General features: G+C 29.9%; 2 protein-coding genes across 2 annotated transcripts; one reads left to right on the forward strand and one right to left on the reverse strand.

Annotated features, from left to right (window-relative positions):
* Positions 1-7,995: 7,995 nt before the first annotated feature.
* Positions 7,996-9,143, forward strand: LOC145959054 (uncharacterized). Its single transcript, XM_083077019.1, has 5 exons — positions 7,996-8,174; positions 8,242-8,346; positions 8,425-8,497; positions 8,578-8,673; positions 8,760-9,143. Exons 1-5 carry the CDS (start codon positions 8,011-8,013, stop codon positions 8,847-8,849), a joined length of 528 nt encoding a protein of 175 aa, XP_082933145.1. The 5' UTR covers positions 7,996-8,010; the 3' UTR covers positions 8,850-9,143.
* A 445-nt stretch (positions 9,144-9,588) lies between these two features.
* Positions 9,589-19,696, reverse strand: LOC109788273 (wall-associated receptor kinase 2). The gene is made up of 3 exons (XM_083077014.1): positions 18,064-19,696; positions 17,801-17,971; positions 9,589-11,062 (listed from the first exon to the last, which is right to left on the reverse strand). Exons 1-3 carry the CDS (start codon positions 18,926-18,928, stop codon positions 9,879-9,881), a joined length of 2,220 nt encoding a protein of 739 aa, XP_082933140.1. The 5' UTR covers positions 18,929-19,696; the 3' UTR covers positions 9,589-9,878.
* Positions 19,697-23,784: the final 4,088 nt, after the last annotated feature.

Below are 23,784 nucleotides of genomic sequence, written 5' to 3' on the forward strand. Positions count from 1 at the left end.
CGCATCTGCTGGGTATCAATTTCTTGACCACTTTTCTTTGCTTTTTAGGAGTAGAATTAGCGTAGTTTTCTTAGTTTATCTCGTTTAAACCCACGTAGTTGTATTACTTCAGCATTGTAATTCTTGAACGTTATGTAAGTTGAACCATGATTTGTATTGCAAATATCTCAGTTATTCATCCTGTTCATCTTTACATTTATATGTCTGGAAATTATTGCTTGTTAATTATTGAAGAATCTTTAGAAACAAGTAATCACTAAATCTTCCTACTACTCCTCTTCTCGTTTTATAAGACTAAAACTCAGAAACATCACATATCTAAATTGAAACGTTTTTCGTGCTAGTCTAAATAAAAAGAGCCCATAAAACTTAATTCCACCGTAAACACCACCTTTCAGTCATCGTTCTATTCGACCCTACCTCGAGTAAAAGCAAGTAAGGCTCTATTCTCACCAGGTGTTGACTTTGATCTTTTCTTTCGAGTAATTTTGTGGATGTAACTTTCGACTCATATAGCTTTCGAGTAGCCCTGACACATAGCCATATACATCTCGCTATATTTTTGTCCACATTGAATAGTAAGCATGCGTATGTGATGAGAATAATAGATGAAATCAATAAGAAACATGCAATTTAAAAATGAGAATGCTATAATGCTATAGAAAATATGATGCAATAACCTGTCACCACCCATCAGCAGGCCCAAACCCAAACCTCTCAATTAGTAAAATAAAAATCCTGAATCCAATAATAAACAAGAGAGACGAGGAATTTTTTGGATTTAGAATTTTTTAAAAACTTACAAAAATAACCCTCCATACATTATTTATAAAAGTAAATCTCTCTACTGTAGTAAGTCAGAATTCGATTCTCAGATAGTCGAATTCTAACCAAGCTAAAGTGGTCCCGTGGTACTGGTGATTGTTGGAATTCAGTTTCTGGGAAGCTAAATTCTGAATAACGATTTCTTTTTTATTTATTTTTTTTTTAAATGGGTCTTGTTTTTTATTTAAAAAAAAAATATAATTCTATCTTATTTGTTATGTAATTTTAAAATAAAATATTATAATTATAATTAAAAAAAGAATCTGTATATAAAATAAGGTAAGGTGTATTATGTGTGTTTGTTTACCTAAATAATTTAATTTTATAAAAAAATTTAATGGTATAGAAAATTTTATTGTTCATATATAATAATAATAATTTTATAATAATAATAATTAATAATTTTAACAAATTATAATTTTAATAATGAATAACATATTAAATATAATAAATAATATTATGTTTATATATTAACAATTTATAACTTTAATAATTTATAAATTGAATAAGTTATAATCTTAGTAAATTATAATTTTAATAATTTATAATTTTAATTAATAATATTATGTTTAGATATTTATTTACATAAAAACTCTTTTATTAAATAAATTTGTATATAAAATAATTTATAATTATAAAAATTAATAATGTTAATAATTTGTAATTTTAATAAGTTATAATTTTAAGAATGTATAAATTTAATAATGTATAATTTTAATAATGTATAACATTTTAAATATAATAAATAATATTATGTTTATATATCGATAATTTATAATTATAATAAATAATATTATACTTAGATATTTATTTGTGTAAAAACACTTTTATTATATAAATTTGTATATACAAAATAATTTATAATTATAAAAATTAATAATGTTAATAATTTATAATATTAATAACTTTTAATTTTAATAAGATAGAATTTTAATAAGTTATAATTTTAATAATGTATAATTTATTAAATATAATTAATAATTTATATTATATATTAATAATTTATAACTTTAATAATAATAATTATTTTAGAATTTTAATAATATTAAATATTATAAGTTAATTAATTATTTATAAGTTGAATAAGTTATGATTTTTAAATTCTATAATTTGAATAATTTATAATATTTAAAAAATGAACGTTTTTGAATTAGGAGGATACTTGCTTTTTGAAAATTTTGAACTAAATAAATTATAACTTGCAAGGAAGCTTCACAATGTTTTACATATATACATTAATTAACTATCTCCGTAATGATAATCAGTTCCACAACGACGGCGACGTCTGTTACGTGGTGATCTTCTTCGTTGTGATTTTTACTTTTGGAATCCAGGATCAAGTTGTTGAGGATTTGGGTCATTTTGAAGGACCGTTTGTTGGAAACCATTTGACTTGTGAACCTTGTATCATTGGATTCATCGATATGAATACTATTGAAATAAGTTGGTTTCAGTATTTTGCATAAAATTTCGTCTTCAAAGTGGTACGTTGGTTAGGGTTTACGGGTCAATTTTTTTTAAATTTTTTCACTAAGTTTTTCTGTGACTTACACATAGTTTTGACTTGTGAAACTTGTACCATTAGATTCATTGATATGAATACTATTGAAATAAGTTAGTTTCAGTAAAAAAAATCAAACTTTTTTTACATAAAATATCATCCCCAAAGCAATACGTTGGTTAGAGTTTCATTTGTTCACTAAGTTTTTATACTAAGTTTTTCCAATGACGTTGTGACTCTGTGTTAAGGTAATGTTACGGTAAGGGTTAGGTTAAGTGTACGTGTAGGGTTAGGGTTACAGATAGGGTTAACATTGTATTTTTGACCCCTCTTAGTGAAAAGATGTACATTAGAACAGATATGGACATTAGAAAACAACATAATCATGTAAAAATTTGTTCCTATTATCACACCCGTGATACACTAGGAAGACATGTTCAAATATTGGTCGTGCATTTAATTCCTGTTTGTTATTGTAATGGGTTTTAAGTTTAATAAATGTCATTGTTTCTTTTTATGATTGTCACTACAACTTCACAAATTTTTACTATTTTTAATTTTTTTTCATTTCGTATACATTTTAAATTAAAAATAATTTTAAATTTTAATATAAACAAATATATTTAATATTAACTAATTTATTAAATTTATCAATTCTATTAAAAAAAATAAATTATATAAATATAAAATTATTTTCATCTTTATTTAACTTATAAAATATTATTTTTCATCTTCTAACTTATAAATATTCACATAAAAATATAAATTTTCATCTTCTAACTTATAAAAATTTACATAAAATTATAAATTTTATAAACATAATAATATTCTTTTTATTTTTATTTATCTTATTAAAATATTATTTTTCGTCTTCTAATATTAAACTTATACAAATAATATTTATTCAATTTAGTTATTATAAATATATTTTAATTGTAAATATTATTAATATTTTTAAACACGTGTATATTTATAATACATACTAACTTATTAAATTTATAATTTTATCAAATAATAATTTATTAAATTTCTAACTTATTATAATTATAACTTATTAAATTTCTAAATTATTATAAATATATCTTATTAAAATTATAACTTATTAAAATTATTATAATTATTAAAATTATTAATTATCAAAATTATTAATATTTTATACATATATATATATATGTATATTTATAATACATTTTTACATTTTTTTTATAATATTTATTTTAAATAAATATATATAAAAGAAAAAACTTATAAAAAAAAAAAAAAAAAAGAAAGAAGTGTCGCCCGAAATTCGATTTTCTGGAAATCAAATTCTGACAGCCATGTCACGCGGGTGAGGGCCCTGTAACAGGTTAAAATTCGAATTTCCAAAGATTGAATTCTGAACCTGTACAGTAAAGGGGTCTATTCTTGTAAATAATGTGTGGGGATTATTTTTGTAATTTTTTTACTAAAATTCTAAAACAGTAAAAAATTCGAGAGATGAGAGAACAGAGCTCTAAACTTGGAGGAGTGTAAATTGAGATATCCATGCAATTTTCTCTTGTTTATTGGGTTATGTTGGACTTTCATTATTAGTGGGGTTCAACCCAACATTTCTATGTTCTGGCCCTTCAATTTTTTTTTTCTCTCTTTTTCTTTCGTTCGTTTATTATTGCACGTATTATGTATAATCATATTAAGAAATTTCTGCCAAAATTTTTTTTTATTACGAAGATGACGGATGCAAACACAATCACTTTAAAAGAAATAAATCAATGGTTCTAATTTTAAAGTCATCAATAGTAATGATAAAATAAAATAAAATTATAAAAATAGGCTAATTAATATAACAAATGAATAACTTATATGTGTTTGTATTTCTCTATTTAAGTTATATCATTTGTCTTGAGTAGCATCTTAATTCGTTTTTGGATAATTTGTGCATTATAAGAAATGTTACATACAGTGATATATAAAAAATATTTTTATAAATATAATATATGAGTATAAATTTATTTAACATATAGTTACATATAATTTTATTATTAATTTTGAAAGATATTTGACAATATATATTGTATGTCACTATATACTATATCTATACTTTTTAATAATATATACTAACATATATTATATTTATAGTATAAGTAAATTTTTAGTGACAAATATTATGTTATTATAGATTATGTGTCATTACATGACAATTTTATTGTAATGATGTTTTAGGTTAAATAGAAAATAACGAATGGGGAGTGAGTTTAGTGGAAGGGCAGCAAATCAAATGATGGAATCCCTCCTACAAAATACGTGTTAGAAATTTTATTTATAATAATTAATGTGGGCTACATATATTATTTATAATATTTATATTAGCTATTTATATTTAGCTAGACTCAATAAAAGTGATCTAATTTTAATGAGTCTTTAGATTGTCAATAGTAAAATTGATATGGGCCCAAATAGGTGAAAACCAAATTTAGCCTATTAAAAGTTAGTGAAAACCCTAATAGGTTTAAAATCGTAAAAGATGGTCACGTACCCAATATGTCAAATCTAAAACACACATCTCTTTGTCTCCCCATCAAAAGAGGAACATTAGGTCCTGTTGAGGAATTTAGTGATTTTATATATATTTTATACAAAATTTTATATACAAAGTATAAAAGAATATTTTATATATACATAATTTTATATTAATCCAAGATGATTTGATACTTCATTCTTATAAAACAAAATTGACATAATATATTCATTTCAAAATATACTAAAATATGAAGGCTTTGATTACCTTTAAGTTGTTGTTCAATTTTAAGAAAATTTGATATACACATATAAAGTGATATGAACTTTCAATCTAACGGTTGGATTTACAAAATTCACATTTAATATAGAGTTATTGAATGGTGTAATACTTAGTAAAAGTTACATCGGTGTTATTATAATCCCTCATATATAAAATTATCTACATAGAATGAAATAATTTGTTAAATTATTTTTCATTAGTTTATTTATTTATGTCGCTCATAGCATAAAAATTAGTATTTCTAATATATAATTTTGTATTGATTAAGATTTTTAAAAATATTATAGATGAAAATATTTTTTTCTCGATATACCTGTAATAGTGTTTGCTTAGATTTTAATATTTTTAGAAATATTTTTTAAAAATAAAAAAAAATTAAGTAAAAATATTATAGGTAAAGTACAGAAAGATTTCACTGTGTGCAATATTTCTCGGTTTTTAATTTCTTCTTTCAATACAATTAATGAGATCTTTTGAACTGTAAGGGGAATGTTTTAGGAAAGCATAACGTTGGTTAATTGATAATGTTATAACCATTCGTTCATTGGTGTAGTGCCAAAAGGAGAAATCATATTTAATAGTAATAATCTGAACAATGGTGACAGCACAGACAATGGTACATCATAGTATTTGTTAAACCACACCTCTTGGCACATACATATAACCATTCTGAAAATAAGACACAGCAACATTACCGGATGACTTTTCATGAGAAACCAAGAAAACTAAAAGAACTTTATAGGGCTGATTGACTATATTGGGGCAGTTTCCCAACTTAATTACGTAAATGAGGCTGTTTTTAAATAATATACACTTTTGGAGCACTTTTAATGGTGTCGCTATGGGCCATAGCGAAACCAGTGACACGTGACATTTTTGTAACTCCAGCGAAGCCATGAAAGTCATATTGATAATGTCGCTACATCCTATAGCGACACAAAACAGCTCCACTAAAGTCGCTATAGCCTACAACGTCAAATATTTAATATAAAAAAATAATTTTCCTATAAGTAAATAATTTTTAAAAAAATAATTTGTGAAAGTGGCGCTATGGCCCATAGCGACACTGTGTCGCTATAGCCCATAGCACCACCCAGTTAAAAATTAAAAATGATAAAAAGAGAAAAAAAAATATATATATATATAACATAAAGAAAAAAATAGAAAAGATAATTATAGAAATTAATATTTAATTGATAATATGAAAGAAATTATTTTTAAAATTAATTTAGTTAATATTTAAAAAAAAAAAAACAAAAAACATAGTGGTGTCGCTACCCATAGCGACACCACTTTTTGATTTTTTTTTAATTACGTTTTTTAAATGAAAAAAAAATAAGTTTATAAATAGAAATTATATTTATAAATAAGTTTATAGAAAAAATAAGTTTATAAATAGAAATTAATATTTAATTGATAATATAAAAGAAATTATTTTAAAATTAATTTAGTTAATATTAAAAAAAATGAAAAACATAGTGGTGTCGTTGCCCATAACGACACCACTTTTTGATTTTTTTTTTAATTTTTTTTAATTACATTTTTTAAAGAAAAAAATAAGTTTATAAATAGAAATTATGTTTATAAATAAGTTTATAAAAAAAATAAGTTTATAAATAGAAATTAATATTTAATTGATAATATGAAATAAATTATTTTTAAAATTAATTTAGTTAATATTTAAAAAAAAAACATAATGGTGTCGCTACCCATAGCGACACCACTTTTTAATTTTTTTTTAAATTTTTTTAATTACGTTTTTTAAAGGAAAATAAATAAATTTATAAATAGAAATTACGTTTATAAACAAGTTTATAAAAAAATAAGTTTATAAATAAAAATTAATATTTAATTGATCATATGAAAGAAATTACTTTAAAATTAATTTAGTTAATATTTAAAAATAAAAAAAACGAAAAATATAGTGGTGTCGTTGCCCATAGCGACACCACTTTTTGATTTTTTTTAAATTTTTTTAATTACATTTTTTAACGGAGAAAAATATATATTACGTTTAATTAAGTTTTTGTGACCCAGTTTATTTTAAATTTTAATTATACTATATTAAACAAATTATATATAAATACTGAAAATATTATATTTAATTATATTAAACAAAATAATGATAATTTAAATTTAATTACATTTGTTTATTTCTATAAATATTATATTAAAAATATATAAATTAAGTTTTTAAAATTAAATGTTAATATTTAAGAAATAAATAATTAATGAATGGTGTCGCTGTCCATAGCGACACCTATTTTTCTATTTTTTACGTTTTTATTTTATTTAATTATTTTTTCCACAAATTTTTTTAAAATTTAACTTAATATAATATAATTTTATTTTAATTATTCAGTTTGTTTACTTTGAATTAAAAATAGAAAACGAATAATTATGTATAAAACGTGATTATTTTGCAAAAAAAAAAAATGCAAGGCGCTATGGCCCATAGCGACACATGGGCCATAGCGCCTCTCCAAAAAATTACATAAAATTTATTTTAAAATTACATTTTTAAAAAACTTTATTTTATTTTTATAAATATATAATAAATAACTCAGTTTATTATTTTTATTTTACATTTCTATTATTTTTCGTTTTTTTCTTTTTTTTTTCTTAGAGGGTGTCGCTATGAGCTACATCATTTTTGTTAGTCCATCAACTGTGTTGGCCCAGCCTATAGCGACACTGATGTGACTCATTAGAGTTTTTGGAGTTGATAGCTCTGATGTTCCACTATACATATCTCTGCCTGATGCATTAGAGATTGTTGGGGGAAACTACATGTTAAATATATCTGTCATACAGTTGTGGGCCATGTAAGTCATATTTTCTTTTATGAGTCTAAATTTACAATAATTACATTTAACTTATAATAATTATTTGTGTTAGGTACATGGATAAATTGAGTGTGGAGCAAACACAAGCAGAAGTATATGGATTTATTGAGCCTCAATCCATCCAAAAATCAGGAAACACTCAGGTCCAGATCCAACAATATATGCAAACATGGATGAGTGACTCAAGAAGACATATATACATGGCTCCATACATTGACGGGTTAGTTTTTTAATTGGTTTTTTAATCATGGTAATTTTTTAACTGATTTGTTTGTCATACAATGTAGGTCCCATTGGCAGTTAATGGTAATCATTCCTAAGGAATATACCGTGGTGTGGTTTTGTTCACTTCATCGAAAACCAAGCCATGAAATTAAAAGCCAATTACATGGGTAACTAAATTTTTTTCATTATGTTTTAAAACTAATTATATATATTGGCTAACATTTGTTTTTATTTCAATTAATTAGAATCGTGTCTGGAGCTAATATATTAAGTGGAAGAGCCAAATCATCAAAATCATTGCATTTCATATACCCTAAGGTTAGCAAATAAATTCATACAATCAATAATATTTAAATTTATTGACTTTGGAATTAATAGTTATTTGTTTCTCATTTTAGTGTAATAAGCAACAAGACTCGTTTGAATGTGGCTATTACATCATGTATTGGATGAAAGCCATAGTTTCTGCGGGTATTATTGATTCTTGGGCGCAGGTAATTCATATCAAAATTTATTTAACTATATTTACCTTTAGAATAATTAACATTGCATATTAATGACACTTAAATTATCCTTTCAGGTCTTTCAAGATCCATCTTCATTGCCCGAAGATGAGTTGCTCAAGATAAGAGAACAATGGGCAAATTTTTTTCTAAGTTTAGTTAGTTAGATATTATGTTTATAGTTTGATAGTTAGTTAGATATTATGTTTATAGTTTGATAGTTAGTTAGTTTAGTTAGTTAGATATTATGTTTATAGTTTGATAGTTAGTTAGATATTATGTTTATAGTTTGATAGTTAGTTAGTTTAGTTAGTTAGATAGCATTGACAAACATGTTTTATAGCTTTTTTAGGATAATAGGATTTACATTGTCATAATTTATGTTTTTTAAGATTTATATATTATTTTCTTTTTGTCATTCAATTTTGAAATACAATTTGAATTTCTATTCTGGACTGCCTGGTTTAGAGTTGGTATTCTGGATTATATTTATATGCAGGTGTTGGGTATATCAATTTACAAACGTTTTTTAAAAAAAAAACTCCCACAATTTACGTCGGACGTGGCCTTGTCCGACGTAAATTTACGTCGGTCATTGAAATGACCGACGTAAATTTACGTCGGACAAGGCCACGTCCGACGTAAAATTGTGGCATGATTTTGCCCCTTTTTACGTCGGTCTGGAATAATCTCCGACGTAAATTTACGTCGTCTTTCAGACGCGACGTAAATTTACGACTCCCGTATTAACGTCGGACCCTTTTCCGACGTAAAAGGGTCAAAATACACGACGTAAAAGACCCTTTCTGTACTAGAGATCGCTATGGGCCATAACGACACCGTTGTAAACAACCCCAAAGGCGTAATTAATTACAAAACAGCCCCAATTACGTAATAAACTTTTAAAAGGACCCCACTTTGGTCAAAAAGCCAATATAGTGGCCAACATATCATATGTATATAATCTTCGAATTGATGATGCCATAGACAAAGTGCCTCCAACTAGCTAGAAATTATTATGTAGCATAAGTCTACTAAGTATACATGGTTACAACTAATCTCTATAACATATATTTAAGATTTTCAATTTATAAGAAAATTTTATAACACTGCTACATAATAAATATTATGCAGAGATTAGTTACGGATCACGCAGTGTATAACCACCTACTAATTTCTCCCAACGAGTACCCTGATCATCTGCCATCCCATAACGGTGACATGACATCTTTGCAAATGGTGTCATCCTCAGGGCCAGTGCATGATGTAGTATGAGTATAACGACAATTTTCATAGTTAGTTTCTATTTGACTTTGACATGATCCCTCACCAATCACATACGTAGTTGGGGTCATCATTCTGAGACCATCCAATTCCCTTGCCACTTCCTTCATGGTGGGTCTTTCTTCACCTCTAAGCCTCAAGCACCATTGAGCAATGTTAGCAACTTCCTTCACCTGGTCACTATTTCCCTCACTCACACAATCCTCAACAATTTGTAACAAGCAATCATCCTTCAGAGCCGAGAGGAAATACAAGGCTAAGTTCCTCTCCTCCTCAGGCATGTCAAAAGAGAGTGCCCTTCTTCCAGTTAGCAACTCAGCAAGCACAACACCAAAGCTATACACATCGCTTTTCTCAGTTAGTTGGCTGGTTTGAAAGTATTGAGGGTCAAGGTAACCAAGAGTTCCCTGAACCAACGTTGTCAACTGACACTTGTCACGTGGAACCAATCTCGAGGTTCCAAAGTCAGAAACCTTGGCTGTGTATTTCTCATCTAAGAGTATGTTAGTTGACTTGAAGTCCCTATGGATGATTGGTATGGAGGCAGAAGAATGCAAGTAGGCAAGCACACCAGCTGTTTCTGCTGCTATTCTTAGACGTGCATCCCAAGGAAGTGTGGTGTTTTCATTGTGAATGTGGTCAAAGAGGGTGCCATTTTTCACAAATTCATAAACCAGAAGTGGCATTTCTGTTTCTAGACAGCAACCTAGGAGTTTGACCACGTTTCTGTGGTTTATTTGGGACAGTACAACCACTTCATTGATGAATTGTTCAATCTGGCTGTGGTCTACTAGTTTTGATTTCTTTATGGCTACAACTTGGTCATTTGGAAGTATTCCCTTATAGACTGTGCCGTATCCTCCTCTGCCAATGATTCTGCTCTCATGAAAGTTTTCAGTGGCTTTCACTAGCTCTCTCGCTGTGAAAATTTTGGCTCTCTCAGATGATTCTTCCATGTTTGAAATTTTCTGCTGTAGCATTAAGCCTCCATTTTGCTTAAAATATCTTGCTGTGAGCCTCACTCTCTTTCTTTTGCGGAACACATAGTATAGCCAGCCACTACCAATTAACAACAGCACAAGGCCTATGCCAGTTCCTGCATTGTCAAAGTTGCTTGTTGAATCAGTCTTTCATTTCACTATTGTTTGCAAATATGTCATTCACAGATATCTTCGGGTACTTTAGGTTAAAGGTGAACCCGTAAGAAATTAATGTCTCATGTGTGTGGCAAATGAAAGGATATAACTTTTGGGGATATATTATTCAATTATTTTGAATGAAAGGGTATGACTTTTGGGAAGGAGTTATTATGTTTTAATGAAGGGATATTATTGTTTGATAGAAACAATATATATATAATGAAAGGACATGAATAGTCTCTATATCTGCCTATAAAAGTTTGTCTCTTAAAATTACCATCAAGAAAAGAGTACAAAGAAAAGATAAAGAGAAAGAGATAGAAAAGATTATTCTTACAAAATTCTACAAGATTCAAAGTCATCAATCTCATCATGGATCAAGGTTAGTGTTTCTATCTAATCTTATATGTGAAAAATATGAATTCTAAGATCCTATTTAATCATTCAAATATTATGTGAAATTTTACATGTGGTATGAGAGCATGTGTTTAAAAATTTATAGTTTTCCATCAATAATAATTTTAATGATTGCATGAATGTTTTCCATCAAGAATTTGAGAAATAATATTTTTCACTGCATTATTGTATTGGTGATTTGTATATGAATTGAGAAAATGAAACGATTTTCTGGGCTTGCATTTTTTGAAAATGAGAACGTTGATTAAAAAAAAAACGGTTCACTCATTCATGCCAAAACGCTGCGTCCATATCCCACTAATTAAAACAATTGGCTTGTTGTTTTCGGCATGATCTGCACGTGCAATCTATATATGTATTCCCGTAAATTGGAAATGAATCAAGATATTAATATTGAATTTGAAAGACAATGACATCTGTGCGTATAAATATCTATGTGATCATTGTATTATAAATGAATTGAATTTGAAATGTATGTTTTCTTGAGTATGATTGTGGTTTCAAAAATTAATTAATTGAAAAAGGTGATCGCAAATGGGTATTTAATTCAAAATACAATGATGCATAATGTAAATGATATATTTTAATTTGAAATTATATTAAGAGGGTTTGTTAATCATCAAAATGATCAAACTCTTAAATATATGCAAATTAGTTTCAAATTAAAATTATGTTTATGTCAAATAAATGTTTATATTTTGAAATTAAATGTATGAAATATTTGTAATCACTAAAGTGGTCAAATATTTATGTTTTATTTAATTTCAAACTAGTGACAATTTTATTTCAATTACCCATAACATGGATGCTAAATTATGAATTATTTGTTTATGGATATATTGAAGTTCATTATTATATGACAGTTAAGAATCACCCAAAGGTTGATTATTTGTTCTTATAAATAATGAACATAAATGTTGGTAGTGTAAATGCATTATTAGTTATATTTATATATCCAAAAATAATAAGTATTTCTAATTAATGCATATATCATTACCAAATTATGTATACATTTTTTTTGCATCATTATGTCAAGTATGGTATATTGATGGATTGCCCAAAGGTGAACATCAATATGCAATGTATGAAATTATGTTCTGAATTTATTTAGCATATTAGTATGTAACTCAAAGCATTAATATTTTAAATCTTTATTGCTTGCAGTACCTTTTACTTTGCATTCGCATTTCTCATATGTTCCAAATTTTAATGGACTTAATTTCTCTAAATGGAGTGAGCAAATTCAATTTTACCTTAGGGTAATGGATTTAGATTTGGCTCTTCGTGAAGAGAAATCAAGTGCTATTACTGATTCAAGCACTAAGGAAGAGAAAGTTCATTTTAAAAATTGGAAAAAGTCAAACAGATTGAGTCTGATGTATATGCGGATGAGTATTGCTGATAACATTAACGCTCTTCCTAAAACTGAAATTGCAAAAGAAATGATGAAGTTTGTGGAAGAGCGCTCCCAAACTGTTGATAAGTCTCTTGCTGGGACATTGATGAGTACTTTAACCACCATGAAATTTGATGATTCTTGTATTATGCATGAATATGTTACCGAAATGGTAAACATTGCAGCAAAACTTAAGTTATTGGGAATGAAAGTGGATGAAAATTTCCTTGTGCAATTCATATTGAATTCATTACCGTTTGAGTATGGTCCTTTCCAAATGAACTATAATACCAGGAAAGATAAATGGAATGTGCATGAATTGCATAGTATGTTAGTTCAAGAGGAAACTAAACTTAAGAATCAAGGAAATCATTCCATTAATTATGTTAACCATCAAGGAGCTAGAAAGAAATTTGGCAAGAAACATGACAAGAAAGGGAAGGGACTCCTAAAGATCAATGAGGCTTCTTCCTCTCAAATCCACAAGAAGGAACATCATGGCAACAAATGTCATTTTTGTAAAAAGGATGAGCACTTCCAAAAGGATTGTCCAAAACGTAAGGCTTGGTTCGAAAAGAAAGGTAAGCCTAATGCTTATGTATGTTTTGAATCAAATTTAGCTGAAGTTCCTTATAATACTTGGTGGATTGATTCTGGATGCACAACTCATGTTTCTAATACAATGCAGGGATTCCTTACGACCCGAACCACAAAGCCAAATAAAAAGTTTGTCTTTATGGGCAATATAGTGAAGGTTCCAGTGGAAGCAGTTGGGACTTATCATTTAATCCTCGACACTGGACATCATTTAGATTTGTTTGAAACTCTTTATGTACCTAGTATTTCTAGGAATTTAGTTTCTTTATCTAAACTTGATGTTAATGGATACTCTATTAAATTTGGAAATGGATGTTTCAGTTTGTATAAACATACCCATTTAATTGGGAGTGGTATATTATGTGATGGATTATATAAGTTAAATCTTGATAATCTTTTTGCTGAAACACTTTTGACCTTGCATCATAATATTGGCACTAAACGTGGTTTAGAGAATGAACATTCTACTTACTTGTGGCATAAACGTTTAGGACATGTTTCCAAGGAAAGATTACAAAGATTAGTGAAGAATGAAATCCTTCCAGATTTAGATTTCACTGATCTGAATGTATGTGTGGATTGTATTAAAGGTAAACAAACAAAATACACAAAGAAAGGAGCCACAAGAAGTAGTCAGCTTCTTGAAATTACACACTGATATTTGTGAACCTTTTGATGTGAACTCTTTCAATAAAGAGAAATACTTTATCACCTTCATCGATGATTATTCACGTTATGGTTATGTCTATTTGCTACATGATAAATCTCAAGCTATAAACGCCTTAGAGATTTACATTGAAGAAGTAGAAAGACAATTAGACAGTAAGGTAAAAATTATTAGATCTGATCGGGGTGGTGAGTATTATGGAAGGTGTGATGAAAGAGGACAACATCTTGGTCCCTTTGCTAAATTCCTTGAAAAGCGTGGCATATGTGCGCAATACACAATGTCAGGTACACCGCAGCAAAATGGTGTATCAGAAAGGCGTAATAGAACCTTGTTGGATATGGTTAGGAGTATGTTAAGTAACTCTATTCTTTACCTATTTCATTGTGGACTTATGCTCTAAAAACTGCCATGTATTTATTGAATAGGGTTCCTAGTAAGGCAGTTCCAAAGACTCCTTTTGAATTGTGGATTGGAAGGAAACCTAGTTTAAGGCACCTACATGTTTGGGGGTGTCCGGCAGAAATTAGATTTTATAATCCAAAAGAAAAGAAATTGGATGCTAGGACAATCAGTGAATATTTTATTGGTTATCCAGAAAAGTCAAAAGGGTATAGATTTTACTGCCCAAACCATACTACGAGGATCATTGAAACTAGGAATGCTAGGTTTATTGAAAATGGTGAAGTCAGTGGGAGTGAAACACCACGCAAAATGGAGATTCAAGAAATGAGAGTGCAAGTTCCATTAACTTGTATCTCTAATAAAGTTGTTGTTCCTCAAGTTATTAAACCAATTAATAACCATGAAGAACAACAAACTAATGATCCCATTACTCACAATGAGGTTCAAGTAAATGAACCTATAGTAGAAGAACCACAACAAATAGCATTAAGAAGATCACAAAGAGAAAGGCGATCTGCTATTCCTAATGATTATGTGGTTTATCTACAAGAGTCAGAAAATGACTTAGGAATTGAAAATGACCCAGTTACATTTTCACAGGCCATAAATGGTGATAATGCTGAGAAATGGTTAGATGCCATGAAAGCTGAGTTAAAATCTATGGAACATAATAGGGTTTGGGACTTTGTTGAGTTACCAGAAGGTTGTAAGAGAGTTGGTTGCAAGTGGGTCTTTAAGACCAAACGTGACTCTCATGGTAACTTAGAATGTTACAAGGCCAGACTAGTTGCTAAAGGATTTACTCAAAAGAATGGCATTGATTATAAGGAGACATTTTCACCAGTCTCTAAGAAAGATTCTCTCAGAATTCTCATGGCATTAGTAGCTCATTATGATTTGGAGTTACACCAAATGGATGTAAAAACTGTCTTTCTAAATGGAGATTTAGAGGAAGATGTATATATGGATCAACCAATGGGATTCATAAACAAAGGAAAAGAACACATGGTGTGTAAACTTAAGAAATCAATATACGGACTTAAGCAAGCTTCCCGATAGTGGTATCTCAAGTTCAATGATACCATTATGTCCTTTGGATTTAAGGAAAACATTGTTGATCGATGTATATATCTAAAGGTTAGTGGGAGTAAGTTTATTTTTCTAGTTCTGTATGTTGATGACATCTTGCTTGCAACTAATGATCTTGGTCTTTTAACTGAGACTAAGAAGTTTCTCTCTAGAAATTTTGAAATGAAATATGGGTGAGGCAAGTTATGTGATTGGAATAGAAATATTTCGGGATAGGTCACAAAGATTGCTAGGCTTGTCTCAGAAAGCATATATTAATAAAATTTTAGAGAGATTCAGAATGGATAAATGTTCAGCATCTCCTGTTCCAATTCAGAAAGGAGACAAATTTAGTCTCATGCAATGTCCAAAGAATGATTTGGAACGGAAACAAATGGAAGAAATTCCTTATGCATCTATAGTTGGGAGCTTAATGTATGCTCAGACTTGTACGAGACCAGATATTAGCTTTGCAGTTGGGATGTTGGGAAGATACCAAAGTAATTCTGGTATAGACCATTGGAAAGTTGCAAAGAAAGTTCTAAGATATTTGCAAGGTACAAAAGAGCACATGCTTACTTATAGGAGATCTGATCATCTTGAGGTGATTGGATATTCAGATTCAGACTTTGCCAGATGTGTAGATACAAGAAAATCTACATTCGGTTATTTGTTTATGTTGGCTGGAGGAGTTATCTAATGGAAAAGTGCAAAGCAGTCAGTCATTGTTGCATCCACTATGGAAGCTGAATTTGTGGCATGCTTTGAGGCCATGGTTCAGGCTAAATGGCTACGAAATTTTATTTCAAGACTTGGTGTAGTCGACAGTATTGCCAAGCTGTTGAAAATTTATTGTGATAATTTCGCAACATCTTCTTTTCTAGAAACGACAAGTATTCTAAAGGTGCTAAACATATGGAATTGAAATACTTTGCCGTTAAAGAAGAGGTTCAGAAATATAGAGTGTCAATAGAACACATTAGCACTAATCTTATGATTGCAGATCCTTTAACTAAAGGGTTACCGCCCAAGACATTTACTGGTCATGTTGTAAATATGGGTATTATGTTAGCTAGCAAATGTTGAAAATTATTGTAATGTCTTGTATGTTTGACACTGAGTTCACTAATGAAAAAGTTTCTGAATATTTTCTGTTTTCAAACTTATGTACACGTGTATGAATGTTAATATTGGAAATAATTTGTCGTTGAAATTGACATTATTGTTAGACAAATTATGTACTTCCTATTAAAGTGTCATGTTTGAAAGAAGACTAATATAGTAGTACATGGAAGGGACTATGTCAAATATGTGATGTACAACCGTCATGACTCTTATTAATTCTTGTTCTTAATTATGACTTATGATATTATAAATGTATGATACATTTATTCTTATTAATGCGCATTATGATTAATATTTTATCAAACTATGATGTTGAATTTTGTCACATGAGCCAAGTGGGAGAATGTAAGAAATTAATGTCTCATGTGTGTGGCAAATGAAAGGATATAACTTTTGGAGATATATTATTCAATTATTTTGAATGAAAGAGTATGACTTTTGGGAAGGAGTTATTATGTTTTAATGAAGGGGTTATTGTTTGATGGAAACAATATATATATAATGGAAGGACATGAATAGTCCCTATCTCTGCCTATGAAAGTTTGTCTCTTAAAATTACCATCAAGAAATAAAGAGTACAAAGAAAAGATAAAGAGAAAGAGATAAAAAAGTTTCTTCTTACAAAATTCTACAAGATTCAAAGTCATCAATCTCATCATGGATCAAAGTTAGTGTTTCTATCTAATCTTATATGTGAAAACTATGAATTCTAAGATCCTATTTGATCATTCAAATATTATGTGAAATTTTACAGAACCATCCTTTGAACCTCATTTTCCATAGCAGATACTAGTCATCACATTTCAAACTATCTACTTGCAAACAAATGTCACTTCTATTACTAAGATTTGGAGAGCCGTGAATTTAGATTTGTCCTATAGAATATCTATTGATATAGAGTTGCAAAACGTCAAAATGCAAAAGGCATAGCAATAGACTACAAATGAGAAGAAAAACCATGAATGTTCAGAGATGAAAAAAATGAACAAACAGATAAAAGATCTTAAAAATGACACGTACCTATCACAACCTCATTAACCACTTGTAGATCCGAGACACAACCACTTCCTCCTTTTCTACCATCTCCCTGGTACCTTTTGCTCTTGGGACAAGAACAATTATAGCTCCCAGGTAGGTTAATGCAAATATCTGAACATTCATTTAGGCTAGGATTGGCACACTCATCAATATCTAGTAAAGATATAAGCAAAAAAAAAAAAATATTATCAACCAAACAAATTATAAATTAGACTAGTTACAACTTTGTGGAACATAATCCATACCTTCGCATCCACCATGCAGGTATGCATTTCCCACATAACCTTCTAAGCATCTGCAAAGGTACCCAGGTCCATTGTCAGAGTCAATACATACACTATTTTCTTGGCAAACATAACGAGTCAAATTCTTCTTAGCTTCTTCACATGTTTGATTTCCAACGGCCCAATCAAGCACCGTGGGAGCGGTTCTTCTCTCATGCTGTTTGATGAAGTCATCAGTGGAAAACTTGAAAGAGTCCTCTTCCACCAAAAGAGAGTAGCTACAAGGAATATTTATATCCCTATGCATGAAATTTGATCTCAGGACACGAGCTTGATATGCCAAAATGTTTTTTGGGATAGAGGTTTGGCAGAAACCAACGCCAAACCAGGATCCGTTGGTTGAACTTTCTACACTACTACAAAGTGAAAAACATCCTCCAGCTGAGTAATTTTTCCCAATTGTTGCATTGATGGTTGAAAGGGTGTCACATCCAATTCCAATGAACTTGTTCTGAGTATATGAGAAATGGAATGCTTGCAAAGTCATGGATGAATTCCCTGAATCCACTAGCACACCCTTTTCATCATAGCAGACATAAGCTACGGGGGATTTTATCCTCAAATGGCCATTCAATGACACCTCTAAGATCTCAATATTTTTGGTCAAATTCCACAGAAATGGTTTGGGAGGGTTGTGACTTGTGTTACAAGCAACATAAAAGTTGTTGTTCATGTAACAGTCCTCAGTTGTACCAAAAGGGTACGGAATGTTAACACTTCCACATTTTTTTGGGCAGCTAGGATGAATCGTTTGTGACATTGCTGAGATCATTATTAGCAACCAAGCAACTAGCGCAACTTTTGTATTATCCCGTGATGAAGCCATTTCTGCATGCAAATCATCATCAAGAATTTTGAGATTATGCAATTGCTGACACCCCCATGAATTTTGAATCGCTCAAAATTCAGGCTTCAGAAGTCAGGCCTCAGCTGTTACTTCTTCTTTTTTAACAGTTATTATTATTATTATTATAGTACGTTGGATTTGTCTTTTTGTTTTAGGAGAATAAATATCCTTTAGATACCTTGTTAACTAGTGTACCTAGGCTTCTATTGGACCTACAACTTCTTTTTATTTGCTTAGAGAGCCACTACGTAGAAGTATCATTGTCGTGGAGTCAAGCTCACATACAGCGGGTATACAGGCTAATTAACTCGTTAAAGATACCTTGTGTAACAGTGATTTGAGAAAGTTTGTGCTATGTTTTTATATTGGTAAAAAGTGAAGTGGTGGACAGGGGGTGAAATCTTTGTCAAAGGATGTACTTTCGGGGTCAGTAAAGGTCACTAGAGAACTTGTAAAACCTTTGGTATATATGGTAAAGGCAGTGTTGGAGCTTATATTGTTCCGTTGTCCAATGAAATTTACGAGGCCGTTGCGAATTGCGATTAGATCATAGGCCTTGAAAAGGAAAAAGAATTATTATTTCTAGGATTCCAAGTTTTTTAGGTAATTGGGCAGTTTTTTTTGTCACAGGTAATTGGGCTGTTCAGTTGCTTTTATAAGGTGAGTTCGTCACCCACGTAGACATCAGTCCAATACAAGACAGAAAATCTTTTAGGCTGGGCATGAAAATATACTCGGTGACATTTGATTGTGCAACTTGAATATGTTCTCTTTACTTGGGTGCCAAAACTGTTCCGAAATTATAACTACACGAGTGTTCGGAGCAGAGTTTAAAAAATGGGACCGGTAACCAAATCGGTATTAATTAGATTGCATGAGCTGATTTTTAATATTTTTTTAAATATTCATATTAAATATATTTTATACTTATAAATTTCAATAAATTTATATCTTATTTTAAATTTAAATTTTCATCTTATTTAAAATTATCTTTATTTTTATTGTGTAAAACAAATACATAAAAAAATTACATGTTAAACTGTATATTAATATAAATTAAAAATATAAATAATATATACATATATAATATACTTGCAATTGGCATCACAAAATAATATATGTAATATCTACATAGATATTATATTATTAAATATATAATTTAAAATTAATAATATACTATAAAAGTTATTTAAGTTGTATATAATATAAGCAAATACATTAGAACAAATGATCATTGTAACGTTATATTTGATAAGGTTCTTTGCTCTTCCATGAGCATGATTCAATTCTCATTGTTATTTTTATAGTTTGTGGTCCCTTAAAAAAAATTGCGGTTGAACTAGTTTGATCCACTAGTTTGACCTACCGATTCATTGGTTGAACCAAAAAATTAATCAGTTCACTTTGGCTTGTAACAGGTCGAATGTATAACTGATTTAATTCAAGATTTGGACCATCTAGATCATCAATTCTCGATTCAACCAGTATGACCGACCGATCCGAACCAATTTTTAAAACACTAGTTCGGAATACTTGTAAATGTATATTTGGCTATTTCCTCGCTGATTATTTCACCTAAACCCACAAAGTAATCGAAGTACACTACATGGATGAAGCAATAACCCTTTTTTTTATATAATCTTTTTTACTTATCAACAAAATAAAATTGCTCAAAAAATATGTAGCAAAAAGTTAAAATAACATAATTATCCAGCTAAATTTAACATATATTTAATTTTAATGTATTGATAAAAAAAAAATCCTTTAAAGAATAATATTATTATTAACATTGAATTAATAAAAAAAATTTGATTATCACAACTATTACTTATAGGAACACTGAATATTTTAATAATTGACTAATACATATTTTATATATATATATATATATATATATATGAGAAGAGATCCTTTTACTCTAGGAGTAAGTTTACACAGACTTACTCCGTTTAATAACTCATGTTCTATATTAAATTTAAACGATCCAACCGTTTAATTTAAAGTTCTTAATGCATAAATCAAGTCTGCAAATTTTTAGAAAATTTGAAAATCATTTGATACTTCATTTCACTAATTCAAATTGACGGATAATCATAAACTCATTTTATACATTGATTTGAATTAATGAAATGAAGTATCAAATCACTAGTACAAAAGATGTATTCCACGTCGGATATTTTGAGCTTTTTACGTCAGAAAAAATACCGACGTAAATGTGGGAGACGTAAATTTACGTCGGATCTGTAAAATCGACGTAAATTTACGTTGGACATTACCAAATCCGACGTGAAAAAGTAGTAAAAAAACATAAGAATGCAAGCAGAATGGCCCGTTCTGCTTGCAAAACGGCCTGTTCTCCAAGCAGAACGGCCTGTTCTCCAAGCAAAACAGCCCGTTCTTCAACCATAACGGCCTGTGCTCCAAGCAGAACTGGCCGTTCTGCAAGTAGAACAGGCCATTCTGCTTCGTAGAACAACCCAAAAGAAAACGCCAATGACCTATACAAATAGAACAACCAAAAAATTGAATAAAACAGATAGCCACAGTAGCAATGCGAAGTAGAAAAGTGTTAACGAAACCTTGATTCATCTTGATGAGCTGCAACAGTGTGCGAATGAGTAACAAAGAGTTCACCCGTCTGCAAAAGAAAAAAAAATGATTCAGTAACAAAGGAGAGGGAGAGGGTTTACAGAGAAAAAAATGAAAAGTGATGAAGAGTGAATGCGCGCGGTGTGCCTCGCACTCTCATATTCAATTTCGCGTCCTTTTTTTACGTCGGACCCTAACAGGTCCGACGTAAAATGTCAAATCTACGTCGAACACAAGATACGTCCAACATAAATTTGACTTTCTACGTCAGACCATACCAGGTCCAACGTAAAAAAGTTCGCGAAAATTACAAAAATGTCACCGCGTCTTTTTTATGTCGGATTTTCGTATTTCTAACATTAAAGAGGTGACGTAATATACTAATTTTCCATTGGTGAATGATTTTCAAATGTTTTAAAAATTTGCAGATTTGATCTATGCATTAAGAACTTTAAATTCAACGGTTGGATCATTGAAATTTGATGTAGAACATGAGTTATTGAACGGAATAAGTCTAAGTAGACTTACTCGTTAAGTAAACGGATGCCTCCTCTATATATATATATATATATATATATATATATATATATATATATATATATATATATATATATAGGGAGCATATCAAGTGAGAGGAATTTATTATGAGAGGATGAGAGGGTTAAAATATGACCCTTAGATTAATTTTCTCTCACTTGATTAAATCCCAAATTTTCTCTCACTTGATTAATCTAAGGGTTATATTTTAACCCTCTCACCCTCTCATAATAAATTTCTCTCACTTGATATGCTCCCTATATATATATATATATATATATATATATATATATATGTATATATATATATGTTACAATATTCTAGTTCAACACATTAAATTCATTTAATAAAAACAGGTAATGGATACTTAACAAAGCAACGAAGTTTTAATTGAAAATTTATTACTTTGACATAAACATGTATGTGTTTACTATCATTTCTTTCTCTATTTCTTCCTCTTTTCTCTCTTCTTCCTTCAAACACCCTCCCTATCCTCTGCAACACTTTGTAGAATAGAACGAGGTTGAAGAAATAACGCACAATATAGGATGAATGACAGGTAGTCGAACTGGTTTTGTGAGGCATGAAACTCTGACAAAAGTGGTGGAATAAATGGTGGCTGAGCTCATGAAGGAATCATGATTGGTACATGATTGTAGTAGAGCTGGTGTTCTAGCTCTAATAGGTGGTGGCCAAAAATCAAATTCTCAGCTAGTGTGGTTTCTTGATAACCAAAATCAAAGTAAACAATCAACCTACGACATGTATTAGCCTAAATCAAAATCCATTTTCCCCAACTTGTTTTGCTTTGTGTTGACTTATTTCGCAAATGGGGGTACCACTGCCTATTATTGACCCCTTTGTGCTGCTTTTCCAACTTCTGTTTTGGGAAGTGTTCTTACCGATGTCACCGATATCAACTCGTCTTTTGGTATGGGAAGCCTTCTTCCCCAGGTTCAATTCTCTTCGCGATCTCCGATCTTCTTCTTGAGGTCCTCGGATGTACCTGCAAAAAGGACTCCGACGATCAAGTTAGTTCTCCCTCTCCCATGTCATGTACTGCTTATATTATTACCTGTTGTTGTCCTCGTGTAACCGTGTAACTGTTGTTTGGTTATTGTCTGAAGGTTATTGGCGGTTAAGCCACGTCATCTCGGTGTGCCGAGGTGTATTACCAGTCTTCTTTCTCCGATGTTACACCTCGGCATTTCATATGTTTATCCTAATTTACACAAATGGTTATCTCGGTCCGAATTATCTAGTGAACTCGGTTAAGGTCGGCTTTAGCCAGGTTGGTACATAAGCCCCCCAAGCTCTAAGCGAGATAGGAGCGAAAAGAGGTTAATGAGGCTGAAGTGGCCCAAATGTGGAGATGACCGAGATTAGATAATGAAGGGTCAAAGCGTAAAAAATAAGTGCGCACTTGAGGTGACATGAGGAGTCACAGTAATAGGGAAAATGACAGCTGGTACCCCAAAGGGCGCGGCGTTTCAGTGCACGTGCTGAAGAGTTATGGGATGTAAAAAATGAGTGTCACATAAGAAACGACAGCCCTGGGGATGTGTGATTTGTAAAGAAAACGCTTGGGTTCTGGAGGGATGTAAAAATAGTCATTAAAAAGGGATTGTGCGCACACTCTTGAGTATTTGCTCATCATTCGTATGTTTTGTTGAAGAAGTGCTAGAAGGTGAAGTGCAAGATTAGCGTCC

Source organism: Cajanus cajan, chromosome 6, assembly GCF_000230855.2.
Source record: "Cajanus cajan strain Asha chromosome 6, NIPB_CcT2T_4, whole genome shotgun sequence".
Taxonomy (NCBI): domain Eukaryota; kingdom Viridiplantae; phylum Streptophyta; class Magnoliopsida; order Fabales; family Fabaceae; genus Cajanus; species Cajanus cajan.

What these genes read in the sequence shown, in the direction of transcription:
- LOC145959054 (XM_083077019.1), top strand. Translation starts at nt 8,011, where the DNA reads ATGGATAAATTGAGTGTGGAGCAAACACAAGCAGAAGTATATGGATTT. An exon ending in TGCATTTCATATACCCTAAG is followed by an intron (nt 8,498 to 8,577) that starts GTTAGCAAATAA and finishes TTCTCATTTTAG; the next exon opens with TGTAATAAGCAACAAGACTC. An exon ending in TTATTGATTCTTGGGCGCAG is followed by an intron (nt 8,674 to 8,759) that starts GTAATTCATATC and finishes TTATCCTTTCAG; the next exon opens with GTCTTTCAAGATCCATCTTC.
- LOC109788273 (XM_083077014.1), bottom strand. Translation starts at nt 18,928, where the DNA reads ATGGCTTCATCACGGGATAATACAAAAGTTGCGCTAGTTGCTTGGTTG. An exon ending in CCTGCATGGTGGATGCGAAG is followed by an intron (nt 17,972 to 18,063) that starts GTATGGATTATG and finishes TATCTTTACTAG; the next exon opens with ATATTGATGAGTGTGCCAAT. An exon ending in GGTTAATGAGGTTGTGATAG is followed by an intron (nt 11,063 to 17,800) that starts GTACGTGTCATT and finishes TTGACAATGCAG; the next exon opens with GAACTGGCATAGGCCTTGTG.